The sequence below is a fragment of the Polyodon spathula genome, chromosome 1 (genome assembly GCF_017654505.1).
Source record: "Polyodon spathula isolate WHYD16114869_AA chromosome 1, ASM1765450v1, whole genome shotgun sequence".
Taxonomy (NCBI): domain Eukaryota; kingdom Metazoa; phylum Chordata; class Actinopteri; order Acipenseriformes; family Polyodontidae; genus Polyodon; species Polyodon spathula.
In genome coordinates, this window is record NC_054534.1 from 6,378,308 (window position 1) to 6,395,734 (window position 17,427).

Here is a 17,427-nt window from a genome sequence, read left to right on the forward strand (position 1 = left end):
CACACACACACACACACACACACACACACACACACACACACACACACACACACACACACACACACACACACACACACACACACACACACACACACAAATAACACACACACACACACACACACACACACACACACACACACACACACACACCTCGCGGACAGCTCGCATTACATTTAGGGTAGTATCTTAATTTCTGTAATAATAAAGCAAACTAGAAAATAATTAACACACGCTCTAATAAATAATCAAATTAATAAGTAATTTCATAATGCACAACTTTAATTGGAGTGGGTTACATTAATTCTAATTGAATTGAAATTCCAAATGTGTGTGTGTGTGTGTGTGTGTGTGTGTGTGTGTGTGTGTGTGTGTGTGTGTGTGTGCGTGTGTGTGTGTGTCCGTGTGTGTGTGTGTGCGTGTGTGCATGTGTGTGTTTTATTTATTAAATGGAATTAATACTAATGATGTAAAACTGAAAATGTGCAAAAGTCTTTTTACTTTTACACCGCAAGATCGAGTTTAATATTTACAAGTCTCTAATGTTTATCTTCAATAATTGTATTAATTTAAATTTGAAACCTACTGAAAGTTCAAACGATCTTTGGTTACAAAATATATAATAATTGTTTTAATAACTTTTTTTTTTTTTTTTTTTTTTTTTTTTTTTTTTTTAATGTAGACAACTAAGTAAAACAATCTAAAATACTCCGAAAAGCTATTTATTTGTAAAAAGTGGTTAATTATTGATCGATAGCTAGCTAGCTAGCTAGTTAGATAGATATGAACTCCTAACATGAATTCTCAATTCACTGTTGACAAAGATAACAGATGATTATAAACATCCTGAATATGTATCTTTTAAATTCATTTATTTGTTTACACTTTGATTATCAGAGATGTATTTGAACAGTAAGTTTAATTTTGGATTCACTGATCATGTGTACTTATTGATCTGCGTGTTTTGTTTGTGTTGTTATTAAAAGCATTTAAAGCAAATTAAAGAAACAAGCTTTTTAAGTTTGTATTTCCCGCCGTGGACACACACCATGGTCTACATATTAAAGAGAATGGTGGGGTTAAACATGGTCATTAAAACGCATCAGTGATGCTCGCTCGCAAATATACAAATAAAGTGAATCTTTCAGAGGCGGATGCAAGCGCACGTTGGTATGTGAAAACATTGTACGAGGGTACGCCTGTCTTTGTACCGGTAATAGAGGGGAAACATAAAACTTGTTTTACAGGTGGCTCTACCCAGTACATCTCCAAGCAACCGTGCATGCAGGCAATAGGAACACTATCAGTTAAAGTTAACTTAAAAGGTCTACTGATTTGATAGATCGCTTTTAATTTGGCTCGTGACAATGAGATCAGTAAATGAACAACAGAACAGAACATGAAAACATTCAATGGTGTTTATATTGTGTTGGTTGGTAGTTCAACGAAAAAGTAACTTAATACCATAAATCTTCAGGAGAGGTGAATGCACGCTTTATTTAGATTAAAACACTTGATTTGGAAAGTGACATTGTTGATTCTGTTGTTAACCTATTGCTAATGATAATGAAGTAACATATAACTGAAAAGTCGTGGGCCTAATGTGCGGTTAGTAGTATTGCTATACGCACAAAGGTTTCTTAATATATTAAGAACAAAAACAAAACAAAACAAAAAAAAAACTTTTACAGAATACTTGATTTATGTATGTTCATCTGCACAATTTGAAAAATACAAAAGGTTAACAAAGTTAACAAAAAGTTAACGAAGAACTTTCTTGTCACTCTGTGGACCTGATTAAAAATTCCCCTTGATAATCGTGCATATAGTCTACAATTCAGAAGGGGGGAAGGGAGGGGGGGGGATGTGTCTCATGGGTGAATCTCTCCTTTCTTCCCAAGATTCTCAAGTGTTCAAAAGCAGAGTGGTCTTGGTGGGTGGGTTTCAGGGAACCAAAACCATAAATTCTACACTGTAACTTTAAAGCACTTATTTGTAACATTTTTCAAACACGTCACTGCGTTTATAATTCTACATGTGTTTAAGATTTAAACATCTTGTGTGTTTATTTTGTAAACTCTTGGACGTGTTTATGATTTATAACACTTTTTAAATATTTGTACGCATTTATAACATGGCTGGTGTTTAAAATTGAAACATTAAACTTAGCAAAAACGGCACAGATTGAACACATAACGTTTAACTATTGAGAGTTCCAAATGACTAAACAGAAGCGTTACACCTAATGACGTATAAACACTGCCGTTTAGGATAGAGGGTTTCTATTTTACTGCATGCCATTTAGAGATTAGACGCAGCACACGTTCTTTGGTTTTACAGTGTTGTGTACCAGTTTGAACTGAAGTTTAGACGCTCGTAGCTGCTCAGTTAAAACACATCACCGGAGTTCTAACTATGTCTGTTTACTGTGTTTCAAATTGAACATTGTGTCACGGATGTGGATATTTAGCAATCACTTTAAACTATTTAAAAAACAACATAAAAAAAAAAAAAAAAAAAAAAAAAAAAAAAAAAAAAAAAAAAAGATACAGTGGCTCACAAGCAAAACAGTACAGTTTGTACCATAATCCACGCTGCAAATATTAATAATACATGACATGGAAGAATCATAAAAGGACCATTCTACAAACGTGTGACATTTTTTAATATTGTACCGAAATCCATTTTAATTTTAATCACACTGTCTACAAAAGAACTGTGTCTGACATGGAATTGTGAAACAATAGTTCACAATCACTGCTCCAGTTAATAAATAAAAACGTGATCCAGTTTAACTGTGTATCCCAAATACAGAATAATCAACACGACGTGTGCTTTCGTTGAGAAACAAAGTTTGTGTTACATGTGCGGTTAAGGACAGTCAACACAAACTGTAGTTATTTAACACAATATCAAACTCAGTGTATTGTGTTAATTTGAACACGCAGGAAAATTGACTCAATGCTGAAGTAATCATATCATAAACTGTAGATACACGATGGCTATGGTTGAGGGTATATTTTGTTTTATCATTGTTGTTTCAATAAATAAAGTTAAATAACACATAGAAATGCAATCTATAAATAACTAAATAGAACAATACAATATAATTATTGGGAAAGAATACCAGCAACTTCTGTTTAATTAAAATTTATGTTTTTCATTTAAATAAACGATAGCTACGCTTAAAGTTATCGTTTTACACAGCAAAGTTTACCATTTGCAAAACACAAGTCAAATGAAAAACCTAAAAGAGCATAAGTAGACTTTAACTCCGCCAAAATAAAAACTGTTGTCATACGTTTGTAATTTTGATATTGGCTTGAACAATATTTGTAACGGTCTCGGTTTGCAGGCTCCTGCTCTGGACGTTGCCTCTCTCTCAGTGTTCTTGTTCGGACTGCCTAGCCTGGACCTTCCGCTAAACACCAACTCTCCAACTAATCGTATAGGGCACCCTTTTGAAATGTAACTTTAGCAAACTGATGCATAATCTCTGCTTGTGCTGACAGGAACGGAGCCTTTCTTTCTTTCTTTCTTTCTTTTTATTCATTAACAATCGATGAAAGTGTGTTCGTCTGGGTAGAAAGGGGAGTACACGGATATGATATTCACCAGCCTGTATCAGCAGCGTGTGTGCGTGTTCTCTTGTTTATCTCTGTGTATTTTCAGACAAAGTCGATCTTATTGCTGTCCCTTTAATCTGTTGACACTATCGCTTAGACAAACAGGCCACTATCGATCTTTTCATTATGTGATCAAACGACAAATAACGCAGGTGAGAAGCTTACAAGTTGGGAAAGCACTGATGTTTCGAGATGTATAGCTAACCTGACATGCACACACACACAAGGCAAGACATAACGTAACCATTGCTGTCTAAAATGTAACACATGAAACAGAAAAGGCGATGCAACTTCATTCTATGTTTAGCTTTCATGAGATACAATAACACAGCACACTGTGAGGATATATATATATATATATATATATATATATATATATATATATATATATATATATATATATATATATATATATATATAATACAACACACACACACCATTTGTGTGTGTTGTATATATATATATATATATCTATCAGAGAGAGATATATATATAGATATATATATATATATATATATATATATATATCTAATTATATATATATAGTGCGTTATGTGGTTGTGTGTGTGACGGCATATACATATATGTATATGTGGTACACCCAATAGATATAGATAAGCACATATCATATATATATATATATATATCTATCTATATATCCTATATATATCCACAGCACACACACCCACACACACACACACACATATATATATAATATATACAACACACACACCACCCACACACACACATATATATAATATATATATACCTTTATACATATATATATATATATATATTATATCTATTATATATATATGCTCCATATAGTCATAATATATATATAATTATTCAATATTTTATCTTTACATGAACGGAACTGGTAACTTGCCTTGAAACTGTTTTTTTTTTTTTTTTTTTCTCTCTCTCTCTCTCTCTCAGTTGATTCTTCGCAGGTGTCTCGGCTGCCATCCACGCGTATAAAACTATATTGAGAGAAGCGCTTCTTCGGTAAATCTCCGAGGTCCACTTTCCCTCTTTTTGCCTAGCCGTTCTCGTGCTGCCATTCTCCCCATTCCTCTCCCTCTCACTCTCTCTCTCTCTCTCTCTCTCTCTCTCTCTCTCTCTCTCTCTCTCTCTCTCTCTCTCTCTCTCTCTCTCTCTCTCTCTCTCACTCTCTCTCTCTCTCTCTCTCTCTCTCTCACTCTCTCTCTCTCTCTCACTCTCTCTCTCTCTCTCTCTCTCTCTCTCTCTCTCTCTCTCTCTCTCTCTCTCTCTCCTCTCTCTCTCTCTCTCTCTCTCTCTCTCTCTTCCCAATCTGTAGAGTAAAATCTTGATGATACACTTACAGGACTTTCTCTTTGTCTGGTTTAATCGTATTCGTTTCATCTTTTCACTAGGCACAAGACATGACCGAGAATGTATTTTGAAAGCTGGGCAGGGGAAAAGCGAGACCTTCTGCATACTTTGTGACACCCTTTTCTACGCGTTATACAATAGGAGCGCTTAGACGTTGCGACACATTGTAAAACTGTTATCTCTGACAATAAGAACAAACACATAAGTAAACCAATATGAGAAGAATAAATGAATAATAATAATAATAATAATAATAATAATAATAATAATAATAATAATAATAATAATAATAATAATAATAATGTCGTTGAAGTGTATCGTTAATTCAGTTTAGAAACTGTTTTTATATTTCACAATGTGTGTATCTGTGCGCTAACAATGTATTTTATTTTTTGGCGGTGATGTACAGCCCCCGAATAGACAAAACACTAACATCTTAAACAGTTTCAACATCTGCTTAACATCTGCTACCGCCACGGTTAACCCAATTACGCATGTTGATGTGCAATATAAGTGCATTATTAAGGTAAAATGTGCTTTACTATCTCTTTAAAACTCTGGAAAGATATATAATGACAATGAATTATGTAGTACAGTTATCTTGTGATAGGATACTGTACGCTAGGTGGCAGACGGATCTAGTTATTTCCAACACCGAAAGCGCAGAGTTCAGATACCATACCACATAGACACATCCACCGATTCCCTCATACAATTCAGTGATAACTTCACTTGATTTGTGTTATTAATACTTACAGCGTAACAACTATTGTTTCCCATCTCATTTCTAAAATGTGCAAATAAATGTCAAAATGACATACTTGCCCTAAACCGTATAGCCTACGTTTACAATAACACACCCGTTATTCTCATTGCTTTCTCTGCCTTTATTCAAATACTTTACATTATACTCTTGTGTTATAAATAAGTCGACGATACATTTTTTAACGTCAACAGTGAGCTTTATACATGAAAAACACAGACGAGAACGCCATTGTCGTGTATCTAACGTTTTAAATTGCCGAGACGACAGAAAGCACAGCTTGTGTCACATTACTATTAAAAATGTAGACAATAACTGCAAACAAACCACAGACAAATACAAACTTTGAGGCACTCGGAAGAAGCCATTCAATTCCCACGCCAGTTTATTTCACATGTACGGTAGCTTATTTTTGTCTTTCTTTCCTTTTTTTCTATTCTATCCAGGGTTTCTTCCTCTTTTTGTGACAATAGGCGACCCATACTAATCAGGTCTCAAAGTAAATAGCCGCGCAGGGCGAGCTCAATGTAAATTGTGCTTGTCAGAACCCCAGCCGTAGGTAGCAAGGAACGAGGGCTCTAACCAATGGAGTGAAGGAGGCTTGGCTAACCTTAGCCTCCCATTTTTCTCCCCCCAATGCAGGGCTCTGACCAGTCAGTCGCCTTTGATTATCAGTTGCCAGCAGCCCCTCTCTTGGCTCCTTGACATGAGCACCATATAAGGCGCAGCGATCTCCATAGAAACGTGTCAGTTTCAATAGTAGTGTCAAAGTTCACTATATACAGACATTCGCGCAGATCCCCGTTTCGGAAACATTGCTCTGCGTGTCTTCCCGTTTAAGCGCATTCAGTTTCGGGTCTCTCCTCCTTGCATATTCTATTAGTTTCTAGTTTTCTCTTTCGCTCCATTCCTGCCGGAGAGGTGAAACTAATGCAGAGGCACACTTTAGCGACGTATTTTGTTTGGTTCCAGATGAGTTTAATTTAGAATATGTATTAAAAAAAAAATCCGATCTTCGTTTTTTTTTTTCTTCCTCCTTTGAAGACAGGAGTAAGGAGCAAGGAAGCAAGAAGAGGATTTATTTCTCGCCGTACTTTGGATCGCTTGTATTATTATTATTTATTTTTATTTTTTTTTATTTGTGTGTGTGTGTGTGTGTGTGTGTGTGTGTGTGTGTGTGTGTGTGTGTGTATGTGTGTGTGCGTGTGCGTGTGCGTGTGTTGCTTCGCAGTGAATCTGGCCTCACCATTATCACTGTAAAGCAAACTCTGTAATATCCACTCGTTCTCTCTTTTCAAGATTGGTTTCCTGAATGGCTGGCTGCATTTTGCCCTGGAACTGGCCTCCCGACACTTGCATATCCTGATCGGGTGCCTTTTCAATACCACTTTTGATTTGAATGTATTGATATTTTTCTCCGTGTCCTCTAACAGTGTATGTGATCGCCTGCTCAGATTTGACTTTTCCACGCCCGTGTGTTTAGAATCTCCTTAGCCACTTTCAAAAACACCAGCGATCAGCTCGCTATATAGCACTTTTTGGGCCCGAGATATGGCAATGGTAGTTAGCAGTTGGCGAGATCCGCAGGAAGACGTGGCTGGAGGAACTCCGAGCGGCCCGAATCCAGCAACCCAGCCGACGAGAGAGCAGCAGCAGACGGCGTCTGCAGCACCACTTACCCCGCAAACCCCAAGCCAGCCGGGACCCCCGTCAACGCCGGGGACCGTCGTGGAAAAGCAGACGCAACAGAATTCAGGTCAGACTCCACAGCATATTGAATGTGTGGTCTGTGGAGACAAATCCAGCGGAAAGCACTACGGTCAGTTCACCTGCGAGGGCTGCAAAAGTTTCTTCAAGAGGAGTGTCCGAAGGAACTTAACGTACACATGCCGTGCCAACAGGAACTGTCCCATTGACCAGCACCACCGCAACCAATGCCAGTACTGTCGTCTGAAGAAGTGTCTCAAAGTTGGCATGAGGCGGGAAGGTGAATATTTTTTTCTGTTTTAGCATCCTAACTTGCATATTGGTTCCCACAGGCTTCTTGATCTGTCATTTAATATGGAAGAGCCGGTGTGGGTTTATTTATTTATTTATTTATTTAATCTATATCACTTTTATAAAGCTTCTGTTTTAGCCATGCTCTGAAAGATCTAGTCCTTTTGGAATCTGACACGATTTATCAAAGGATCTCCGATTTGATTGTTTATGTTCCATTATAATCCCCCCGCTGCATGTCCTTTTCTTCAGCCTTCTGTGTCAGTCATGAGTGCTACATTCTGCAGGAATATCAAATACCAATAATGCAACGTTCGCACTTGCTATCTGTTTTATGACCTATTCAAACACATGTTTATAAATAACGGGCATTTTAGATATTATATTCAGACCATATGTGTCTTTTAATACTGCAGTCTGGTAAACAGTTGGCATTTTCGGCATAATTGTGTTTCCTTTGTTATTCAGCAAGCAATTGGCACTGTGTTTGGATCTTAATTTCATCACTGGGGGGTAAGTTCAGTCACAAAGAATTTGTTTTATTAAAATTGGTTGACTACAATATATGTACTATATATATATATATATATATATATATATATATATATATATATATAGATAGATAGATAGATAGATAGATAGATAGATAGATAGATAGACAGAACAGATAGGCCATTATTTATTTTAGAACTAAATGTGTTATTTTGTTGTGTATTTCTTTCGATGATTGTAATCACAACATAATAGTTTGCTCTAGGTAATTTTGAAACTTTCTTATAGCAAAAGTGTAACTTATCATATTCGTATAACGTGCATCGCTTGTGGTGTATCATAATAACATAATTCTTTGTAATATAATATAAATATCTAGAAGCTTAATAATAATAATAATAATAATAATAATAATAATAATAATAATAATAATAATAATAATAATAATAATAATAATACAAGTCCCTTTTGAATTATGTTAAAATTTGGTGACTGTTTAAGTAAGCTCAGAGGGTTGCAGACAGAGAGAGAACAATCTTTAGCCACCTTTCGAAAGTGCGAGCATGGCTGCGTGTTGCATTCAGATGGTTGATGAAGCCTGTGTGTTTGGCAGCTACAAGCTTGTGCGTTGACTGTGTCGCTGTCTGGATGGTTCCTACTTGCAGACCCCATCAGAGCTTACCATGGGTTCTGTTCATCTTTTCATATTGCAAATCTCTACAGTTTAATTCAGATGTACCGGCAGCCATACTGTAATGTGTGTGGGCTCAGTTTTGAAATAGCACCACCTTTGATGTGGTCAGAAAACAATCTCAAGTATAATAATGTTTTGTGTTGAATACGTTAATATTGTGATAATATTTTGAAATTTATTATATGAAAACTAATATCACATTAATAATACTTTATATATATATATATATATATATAATATATATATATATATATATATATATATATATATATATATATATATGTGTGTGTGTGTGTGTGTGTGTGTGTGTGTGTGTGTGTGTGTGTGTGTGTATGTGTGTGTGTAATACCCATGGTTTATTTAAAGCATTTAAATGTTATAGATCTTTTGTACAAACACATCCATCCATTTATTGCAACCTTTACAAGCCATTATTTTTTGGATTCAGTTGAAATATTTGCTTACACCCTGGGAAACACGTTTTTCGAACAACGTGTGCAAGTGTATAGTAATTGAAAAGTAGTATTATTTGATAGTTTATAGCGGGGCTTAGCGTTAATGTAAATGGGTTGTGCAAAACCCTATGTGCTGTTAATAAACTCTATGTTTATCAGCCCTGGATGCACATTTCCTCTCCTTTCTCTTTCTTTTTGTCAGCGGTTCAGCGAGGAAGAATGCCTCCAACCCAGCCGAACCCAGGCCAGTACGCGTTGACGAATGGGGATCCCCTGAACGGCCATTGCTATCTGTCTGGATACATCTCGTTACTGCTGCGGGCCGAGCCTTACCCGACCTCCCGCTACGGCAGCCAGTGCATGCAGCCCAACAATATCATGGGCATAGAGAACATCTGCGAGCTGGCAGCTCGCTTGCTTTTCAGCGCCGTGGAATGGGCCAGGAACATTCCTTTCTTCCCCGATCTTCAGATCACCGACCAGGTATCCCTCCTCAGGCTGACTTGGAGCGAATTGTTTGTGCTGAACGCGGCGCAGTGCTCCATGCCCCTCCACGTGGCCCCTCTACTGGCAGCGGCAGGCCTCCATGCCTCTCCCATGTCAGCGGACCGGGTTGTGGCTTTCATGGATCACATCCGAATCTTCCAGGAGCAGGTCGAGAAACTCAAGGCCCTGCACGTCGACTCGGCAGAGTACAGCTGCATCAAAGCTATAGTGCTCTTCACATCAGGTGAGTGTTCACAGCACCTTAAGGGAGTCTTTAGAAAAAACAGATCAATACCGCTTTCGAGGGCTTCCCTGTGTTAAATCTCAACGTACGAATACATCGCTGTAATGTATTTAGGAAAAGGAAGGATGATAGACGGATGTAACACTGTAACAGAGCAGGTCACTGATAGCACTCGACTGCTAACAGTAACGCATACTTGCATTCTGTTATGAGAAAATTCTAAAACAATGTAAGCGCAATAGAACAAATGGCAGGGTTATACTCATGTCAGTATCACCATTATTTTTTGGGGACGTTTTTCATGTGGTTCTTGTAATGTTGACGTTCGTGCAGTACAGGATTGCATTTATCAATGCACATTATACATCCACGTTATGGTACAGTCTATGGCTTTTTTCACTGATTATTTCGCCATTAGACCGCAACATCTCAGTTAAGCTGTATGCACGGCAATTCAATTAACGTTTTGTAAAAAATACATGCGTTCCTTATAGAGAACGAGTCAATATTTTGTTTTCCGAGGAAAATATTTGTAACGTTAAACTCGGAAACATACATTTATATGAGAAACGTTATAGGAAGCATGCTTGTAAATGTCTATTGGTAATATATTTCCTAGTGAAAAAATAAGGCAATACGTCCTTAAACATTTAAAGATACTGTTTTGAGTAAAGGAACAAAACAGTGTTTAGTGCAATGAAGAAAGCCGAGTTACAAGGCGGGCTTGTCAGTTTAGAAATATAATAAATGCTTGAACTATGTGGTAAAACAGTACAAATGAATTTTCTCTACAGTCGAACCAACAATGCAGTAATCCTGTAAACAAAACATATTACAAATTACATGGCATGTATTTTTCAACATAAAACATTCTGCACGCCATACTTGAAAGACAGTTTTATATAGGGTACATAAATGAACCAGGCCTCCTCGTAAGTATACGGATTTTAAAATTGGTTGTGACTTACACTGCATACAGAGCAATGGGATTTTAATGTATGCTGTATGCAGGCCTTGTAGAGCAACTGAAAATCCAGAACAACCGATCGGATATGTCCTTCATAAATGTATTTAAAGAAAAAAAAAAAAAAAGCAATTTCATATCAACATATTACGTTAATGGTATACCCGCTTAGTATTAATATGCTATTTAAACATCTGTCATTTATTTATGGAAGGATGTGTAATTTGTATGTAGGACTGTCGTTCCATGTACTTCGACTGCCCCCTTTTACTGCACTTGCAAATGCAGCATTAAGGTCATCAAAAAAAAAAAAAAAAAAAAAAGTTGTTTTTAATTTATTTATCTATTTATTTATTGTTGTTCTTTCGCTAGTGAGATAAGTCTCCTTATTTCAAATTTAAATGTTAATATTAAATATTAAAACAAAGTAAATAGGCCTATATATGTTAATAGATATATGAAGAAAATGCATTTCTATAAAGACGATATTTAGAGCATGTCTTTTCACCGTTCATTTTGTTGATCCTGTAGATTAGCATATTTAGGATATGTTTTATATTTAAATGTTAAAGGTAATTATTTATTAAACATTACAAGGCAGGCAAACACGTTATGTGGGTGATGAAAAGCAACATTGTATAAAAAACGGGTGGAAAACGTAACTTCGAAAATGTGCATCATGAATAAACTATATGCAAGTGTGAAAATGTGTCTGCTTGAACACACATGGGCATAAATAAAGCAATAAGAATATATATGGTCTTTAAATTGTGGAAAATTATTATAAGGACTATTGAATTCTTATCTGTCAGTTGTAACACTCCACCCTAGACACTAAACACACGTACACACACTCTCACGCACACACACACACACACACACACACACACACACACACACACACACACTAAAATCTCTGTTTTAACTAAACTTGTTTTGATTGCTGGCCAAAGGGGAATTCTTGGGCAGTCGAAAATGGGGTAGTTAAGGTCGTCTTGAGAGATGGGGGGGAGGGGGAAAGGGGGGAGGGGGGCGGGGGTTGTGGTGGACCGAAATCCTATACTGTTTTCGGTTAAAGTTCCTCTCAATAATCTAAATGAATTATCAGCACCACAAAGATAAAATGGAGACTTATTAAAAAATTTTATATCTGAAAAGTCTTGTCTTAAAAACCTTTCATGAAAATATACGTGGCTTATTTTGATATTGCTAATTATTCATTTATTCAAGATTCACAAAAAAATTTTTAAAACATTATTATTATTATTATTATTATTATTATTATTATTATTATTATTATTATTATTATTATTAGTAGTAGTAGTAGTAGTAGTAGTAGTAGTAATAATAATAATAATAATAATAATAATAATAATAATAATAATAATAATCAATATATATTATTACACTACGGTTTCCAAATTCTTATTAAAATATAAAAATAAGTAAATAGCTTACACTGTAATATTTATTTTAAGTAAGTCCCATTTCTGGTTATTCAACATCCTGTTTAAAAAGAAAAAGAGTTTGAAACATTAAAACAAAGCATGCACATGCCGCTGTAAACATTATTGCTTGTTACAGCAAGGTACCGCAGTTGGAAATTTGGAAATGCTTATTCAGTGTGTAGTGAATACGTTTAGTTAATGATGGGAACACACGAGTACTGGGTGTTAAGATGATGTTCTTAATGGCAAACTCATTTGTCTGTGTCTATTTTTAGTAGCCTGTATGTGTATGCACCTTTCACAAGAACACATGTTATGCTTTACCTAGTTTTTTTATTTTATTTTTATTTTTATAATCACCTTTGTATTTGGAAATAAAAATAATAAATTTTCGACGTTAGTTACCTTATACACAGATATCTACGTCGACAATATTTATTTATTATATATATATATATATATATATATATAATATATATATATATATATATATAATAATATTATTATTTATATATATAACCTATTTATTTATTTTTATTTAGTTTACTGGCAATTTGTTATAAATATTAATGTAGGATGTGCCGGTTTATTTAATATTTAAATACACCCCACAGTACTTTTATATATGTTGAACAGGTTGAATAACAAAATAGAGAGTCTGTTCTACCCTATATGTTCTTGGCCAGGTCCTGGCCAGGCCCGGCGTAGTTCACAAGTTCACAGGGTTATTCTGTCTGGCCATAGTGAATTATTACCCATACAAATCAGGATGGGTAGGATTGCTAAATGTTAAATTGATCCAATTGATTTCAGAAATAACAGTTTTCATTAAAAAGGACAAAACAACAAGAGTGAAAGAAAACGTCAGACGGAACACTCTAGGCCTACCATGCTATTCCGTACACTTTTACATTTAATCTAGCTTTTAAAAAGAAAAAAAATAAAACCCGTTTGCTACAGCGTAGTGTATCCTGCATCTTCAATGGAAACCTTACCTGTAGGACACGTTTGCTTGAGTACTCCCTGTTGCGGCTGGATAACACCTATAAGCGTGTTGTTTTAAAACAGTGATTGTCGAAATTGTAAACGATGCATGCGTAGCCAAAATAAACTGGTTGTTAAATGCAGTTTTAAGAGCACTTTGAGAATAGCCAATATAAATGTCCCTTTTGTTGTGGAAGCAGGGACATAAAGATATATATATATATATATATATATAGATATATATATATAATATATATATATATATTATATATATATCAATCTATAATATATAATAAGTTACGTTTCGTACGCCCAACGGGTGAAAGTGGAACGATTACGGTTACACTAAATCCGGGAAAGGGAACATTTTATGGTCAGATGTCTGTCCTCCCTATATAATTGCACCTTTGATGCACCATGCATTTTCTAAAAAAAAAAAAAAAAAAAAAAAGGTCTGAAATTTTTTTTACATTTGTTTATTTCGCATATATATAATTCAAAGTCGTATAACTGATATATATATATATATATATATATATATATATATATATATATGCTGCATTATTTTGAGAATTCAATGTTACATTTGTTGTCGTGTTGTAATTACAGATACATGTGTATGTCATCAAGACCTTTATACGACAGAGTGTCGTGCATTATTTTGTTTTTATATTAATAGCTGTTAGTATTAACTCGAGTATTTTGTCCCTTTCTGTTTTCGCTGTTCAGACGCTTGTGGCCTGTCAGATCCCGTTCACATCGAAAGCCTGCAGGAGAAGTCTCAGTGTGCCCTGGAAGAATATGTGAGAAGTCAGTACCCCAATCAGCCCAGCCGCTTTGGCAAGCTCTTACTGCGGCTTCCTTCGCTCCGCACCGTCTCCTCGTCGGTCATTGAGCAGCTCTTCTTCGTTCGCCTGGTAGGTAAAACCCCGATAGAAACCCTCATCAGGGATATGTTGTTGTCCGGGAGCAGCTTCAACTGGCCTTATATGTCCATCCAATGATTACATTGAGAACAAAAAACAAGCAAAAAAGAGACTGAGGCTAAGAGGACCAAAACTAACCACCGCAACAATAAGAAAAAAGTACAACATCGTCAACAACAACAACAACAACAACAACAACAACAACGTTTAGGGAAACCAAGAACTCCATAGGATTAAATATGTATGCATAAAAAAGAAAAGGACTGCAAGTGCAAATTGAAAGGACCTCCTTCTTATCTGTGAACGCGTTGTTTTTGTTTTTTGGGGTTTTTTTTGTTTGTTTGTTTGTTTGTTTTTAATTTACCTCTTTTCATTGAAACTTCTAGAAAAAACACCTGACTCTAACTTATACAAGAGGCGTCTTTTCCTAGACCTGACTGACGCCACAATCTAGGTGAGTTAATGTTCTTGTAACGAGAAGTAAAACATTTTATAATTTTCATTTTCATTTTTTGTAAAAAATAATAATAATAATAATAATAAAAAACACATCGTATGCGCATTAAAAAGAATCAAGATCTTAGCGGAAAAATAACATTTCCAAATAATTATATTAAAAAAAAAAAATGTCCTGTGTCTATGTATCTATATCTGTTTTGTATTTTTTTCTGGTTCCAAACCAGTTTCCTGTGATTCTATACTAATCATTTTTTTGATATAACCTTTTGCTTCTTATATTGAGTGCGATATATGTTGTCAAAGCTATGTTCTCCAAGAATTAAAATTGAAGTGAGAATTTAAAACTAAAAATAAAGAAATTTAGAAAAAGAAACAGTCTCGCTTTGAACATATTAGTATTGATGTCTTTGAACTTTTTAAAAGAAAAATAAATACTGTTACGGACTGGCAAGTGAGTTTATTACAGAGTTCACGAACATTGCAGGCCAGGTACACACTTTAACTGCTCCTGCTGTGTACGGAGTCGTGCAGGAGAAAAAACAAAACACACAAAAGCACTTGTAATATAGCGCTTTAAATACACTTGGGTTGTTTCATCTTGAACTTGTATTTCCTCACTGTTTCGTGTTTCCTTAATTTGTATAATGCCATGTTGTCACTTTCCATTCAGAAAACAAATAAATAGAGCTGCCATCTTTTATTGGAAACTTTAGGCAACGCTACCCTCCACAGACATGTTCTGTCGGGTTTAGTTTGTATGTAATTTCAACATTACATATGAACTATAAACAGCATTACCTGTTTAAGGATGAGGTGTAATCCCAATATTCTAACATAGAGAAATAATTCATTGGGGATTCTTTCATTTCTGTTACCCTCTGTTCTGTCACGAAAGCCTGGTATCATTTATTTATTTATTTATTTATTTATTTATTTATTTTTCGTCGTTTAGAATCGACACCAACCAACGTTTGTTATAGCTGCTGGTTCCCATCCCTCTAGCTGCTGCCAGCACATTCACGTTTTATAGCTACACAGACAGAGCTGTAACAGTGTACAGTGCCATGGGAGCCCTTCCTTAACATATTAATAAAGCTAGATCTTTAAAAACATCACCCTACAAGCAGGCCTGGATGAAGCAGGATTCCAATCTAAATCGTCGTTGATGCTGTTGTCCTTTTAATTTGCGGTCCACGCTTTTTTGTGTATTTTCCCCCAGTGTCTTATACATTACAAGATGCTTCTACGCAACCCTCTTGGGTTGCTAATATTCTAGTCTAAAAGCCATACCACATTCAAGACGGTGGTTTTATAAGTACCTGTAGATAATCAACCCTGCAAATGTATATTATTAAATGTATTTGCACTGACTGAACAATGAATATGATCGATTTTAACCAAGGCGTCGCGAGTATATGCACATACAGAAAACCAATCACTACAGAGAAAGCATTACATAATATATCTGTCTGATGTGTGCGGATGTGAATGAGGACACGAGCGGTAACTGCTATTGCTTGTGATGCTGTGTAGCGTTTTCCTTTAAGGTTTGCTGCTTAAAATAACGGTTCTTGTCGATCCCACGTGTACAGCTCAGTGCTTATGCAAATGTGTTCAAGGTATTACTAGTCAATACATGAAAATGCAGGGAATATATCCAGGATACTGATGTATGGGAAAATCCATATTGCGATGCAGGTTGTTGATCAAATGAACAATTTATCACAGGCTGTGAATCAGGCTGTATAATAGCAATGATACTATAACCTTCAGCAATTGAATCGTGTACATGTGTATTCTTTTCCATTCAAATGTCCCCGCTGAGTAGTCTTTGAAATCTACATATATTATATGTCCTCAATGCAACATATTTTAAATCGTATTATCTTACAAATGTATATAGCAGTTCTTTTTTGCACTGAGCGGAGTGAGTTCTATGCATGGCGTGTCCATTCTTGTGGCGTTTGTGCTCTTAATTAGGAGTTAGAGATTCCAAGTCACCTGTGTGTCCTCTTCCTGAGAAACTAGCCTTTGATGTCTCTGAGGAGTTAGAATATGAAGTTTATATTATTTGGTGTGTATTAAATGATAAAAAGTTGTGTTTACTCCAAGTGTTTGACAGAGCAAGATACACAGATCCTATTTTTTTTTTTTTTTAACATACTTTTCTTTTAAGTTAGCTGTTTTGTTTTTTAAACCCGTTATGTATAAACTGTAAACATAGCGATTGCTAAATTAGCAGTCTAGCTGTAATATGTGGTTCCCCTATTTAAGCTCTAAGAAAATTCTTAAATTATGATGCCTTTCGAAGCTTGCGCAGTTTTTTTTTTTTTTTTTTTTTTTAATGAATTTTTAGAAACAATGTTATATCCTTTGTTATATACAAACAAGTACCCCCACCCCCCCACCCCACCCCCCCCCCCCCCCAAAAAAAAAGATTTAACATTCGAGTCTTTCTTTGTATGGTATATGGACAATACTTTAAATGTAGGTTAAATGGCGTTTTCTAACAGTTTAAAACGTGTTCTTAATTGC

General features: G+C 35.4%; 1 protein-coding gene across 2 annotated transcripts; it reads left to right on the top strand.

Annotated features, from left to right (window-relative positions):
- The first annotated feature begins 5,318 nt into the window (after window positions 1-5,318).
- On the top strand, window positions 5,319-14,787 carry LOC121313086 (nuclear receptor subfamily 2 group F member 1-A). 2 transcript variants are annotated; one of them, XM_041245248.1, is made up of 3 exons: window positions 5,319-7,729; window positions 9,587-10,111; window positions 14,237-14,787. In XM_041245248.1, exons 1-3 carry the CDS (start codon window positions 7,294-7,296, stop codon window positions 14,509-14,511), a joined length of 1,236 nt encoding a protein of 411 aa, XP_041101182.1. In that variant the 5' UTR covers window positions 5,319-7,293; the 3' UTR covers window positions 14,512-14,787. The 2 variants fall into 2 exon arrangements, with proteins under 2 accessions (XP_041101182.1, XP_041101173.1); XM_041245239.1 differs by having other exon boundaries at window positions 5,320-7,729; window positions 9,584-10,111.
- The last annotated feature ends 2,640 nt before the right edge of the window (window positions 14,788-17,427 follow it).

Coding starts and splice junctions, on each gene's coding strand:
- LOC121313086 (XM_041245239.1), top strand. CDS start 7,294: ATGGCAATGGTAGTTAGCAGTTGGCGAGATCCGCAGGAAGACGTGGCT. Junction 7,730..9,583: donor AGTTGGCATGAGGCGGGAAG/GTGAATATTTTT, acceptor TCTTTTTGTCAG/CGGTTCAGCGAGGAAGAATG. Junction 10,112..14,236: donor TATAGTGCTCTTCACATCAG/GTGAGTGTTCAC, acceptor TTCGCTGTTCAG/ACGCTTGTGGCCTGTCAGAT.